Source organism: Sinocyclocheilus grahami, unplaced genomic scaffold (genome assembly GCF_001515645.1).
Source record: "Sinocyclocheilus grahami isolate Dianchi unplaced genomic scaffold, SAMN03320097.WGS_v1.1 scaffold2517.1, whole genome shotgun sequence".
Lineage (NCBI taxonomy): Eukaryota > Metazoa > Chordata > Actinopteri > Cypriniformes > Cyprinidae > Sinocyclocheilus > Sinocyclocheilus grahami.
The window spans coordinates 2036-4342 of record NW_015507696.1 but is presented as its reverse complement, the minus strand read 5'-3'; the positions used below and the strand labels follow the sequence as shown (position 1 = coordinate 4342).

The 2307-nt window shown below is 45.9% G+C and overlaps 1 protein-coding gene across 5 annotated transcripts in view; it reads left to right on the top strand.

Moving 5' to 3' along the window:
• Nucleotides 1-1534, top strand: part of LOC107575227 (protein ABHD8-like) — a 10999-nt gene extending 9465 nt beyond the window's left edge. For all 5 annotated transcript variants that reach the window (XM_016261631.1, XM_016261632.1, XM_016261634.1 and 2 more), the window contains one exon: nucleotides 766-1534. In XM_016261631.1, coding sequence (XP_016117117.1) covers nucleotides 779-1534 — 756 coding nt within the window. In that variant the 5' untranslated portion in view covers nucleotides 766-778. The remainder of the gene's footprint in view (nucleotides 1-765) is intronic.
• Nucleotides 1535-2307: the final 773 nt, after the last annotated feature.

Genomic DNA, 2307 nt, shown 5'->3' with positions numbered 1-2307 from the left:
TAGTTTCGCTTTCACAACGAAACACACGGCGGGCTAGAATGAGTGGAGGCCGGCTTGAGGGAGGCAGAGGCGGCGGGCTTGAGAACGGCGCGGCCGGCGGATTCGACGAAGGAGTGTCCGGCGGGCTTGCGGCAATCACATGTGACGACCCTGTGCTGGACTCCGCTTTTTCCATGGTGAAAGCCGATCTGGTGATCCACAGCGTGAAGTTGATGTATTTCCTCAGCGACCAGCACGGATCAGCTCTAGGCATGACGAAGCAGATATCGTCCTCTTTTGGAAGGCCAACAAAGTAGTTTCGTTTTCACAACGAAACACACAGCGCCTTCACGACATGGCGGCGGCGGCAACAACAATACTACAGCGAGAATAAAAGTTATGCCTTCTTTCTTTGCATGAACATTTGGGCGGCATTATGCAAATATTCCCACATAGTGAGGTAGATATGTGGGGGCGTGTTAGAACGAGGCGTTTTAGGTAGGCGTGGTTGACTCTTAACTTTTATAAAGAATATCTCTTTGGATTTGAGACTTTAGTCTTTGCAACTTTACAGATCTTCTTTATGCACCAAGAGCTTGTAACACTCCAAAGAGAAGGGAAAATTTTAAATCGCATCATGCGATTCTTACGATTTTCATGAATCTGGCCCCAGGAACTTGAATGTAAATAGGCTCGATTTAGATTTTATGAAACTCAGGAAATGGTTGTAATTTGAAAGATGTAAGGTTGAGCCTAAGCAGACTGTGTGTATCTGTATGTCTTCAGGTAAAGTAGCGCCATGTTGACCAGCATCACAGAAAGCATCTTCTGCTGCCTGATGGGAAAGACGACCAGCGTTGTGTTGCCGGTTGAATCATCAGACGGCAAGCCTGCAGACGGATTTGAGTTGGTCGAGGTGAAGCCGGGTCGTGTGCTGCGTGTGCGCCACATCCTCCCCGAACGGCCTGCCACGACAGAAGTGCAGCCAGAAGCAGGCAGCAGCGTCCACTGCAAGCGCAAGATCACAGTGTACCGCAACGGCCAGCTGGTGATCGAGAACCTGGGCGACGTCCTCCACTCCGAGATCCTGCAGTGTCAGAACGGAGACGTGGAGCAGTGCAGCACAGTGGAGGTGGAGCTGTCCGATTACACCACCGCCCCCTCGTCCCCGGATCCCAAACCCGCTCCACCGCTTCCCACCTCAGACCAGCAGAAGCCAGCTCCTCCGCCCAGACGCCGGCGGCGGAGACCCAAGCGCACCGTGCTGATTGATACAGAGCGCTGCATCAGCAGCTGTAAGGGGACACATTCGGACGTGGCTCTCTTCTTCATCCATGGCGTGGGTGGCTCGCTGGACATCTGGGGGAGTCAGCTGGATTTCTTTTCGCGGCTGGGTTACGAGGTCATCGCCCCGGATTTGGCGGGACATGGCGCCAGCACTGCCCCTCAGATAGCAGCGGCGTACACCTTCTACGCCCTCGCCGAGGACCTGCGTGCCATATTTAAGAGATACGCCAGAAAACGGAACATCCTCATTGGTCACTCCTATGGGTAAACATTGCGTTTCTACTCAATGCATGCTTTTTTTTGCATTATACACTATCAGTCAAAAGGTTGGACACTCATTTATTATGACTAATTTCAATATGTTAAAATACAGCAAAATGAGAGATGAAGTGACTAAAAATGTGACAAAATCGAAAGCTTTAAAAAAAAAAATTAACTATTTGTATATTTAAAAAATATCCGAAGAATATGACACAAATGCAGCCTTGGTGAGCATAAGGCAGTTCTGTCAAAACAAAATTTTGACCAAGATAGAACGATAGAACGATAGATAGATAGAATGATAGATAGATAGATAGAGTACTAAAATTACTAGATAAAAATTAATAAAATAAAAACGTTAAATTGAATTATTTAAATAGAAAAAACTAATAAAAATGACAAAATTCTAACAATTTGAGAAATGACAATATAAAAAAATCTAATAAAATATGAATGAATAAATGAATCTGTTCTACCTTTATTTGACCCTCTAACTCTAACACTTTCTATTCTATTTTAATTCTACTTTATCTATATTTGTCTTTTTTTATTTTTTTATTAAAAAAACAACAAAAAACAAACAAACACTAGCTTTCTATTTTTTCTATTCTATCTACTTGTTCCCTTTCAGTCGGTCACTCTCGACGTCACGTCGGATGACCGACGAAATTGGGATCTCGCTTAGAGGGACCAATCTACTTCGAGTGTAAACTAAACGAGCGTGCAGCTGCTGCCGTCGCCGAGGGCGGCCCCCCTGCCACCGCCAAAACAAGAGCAGAG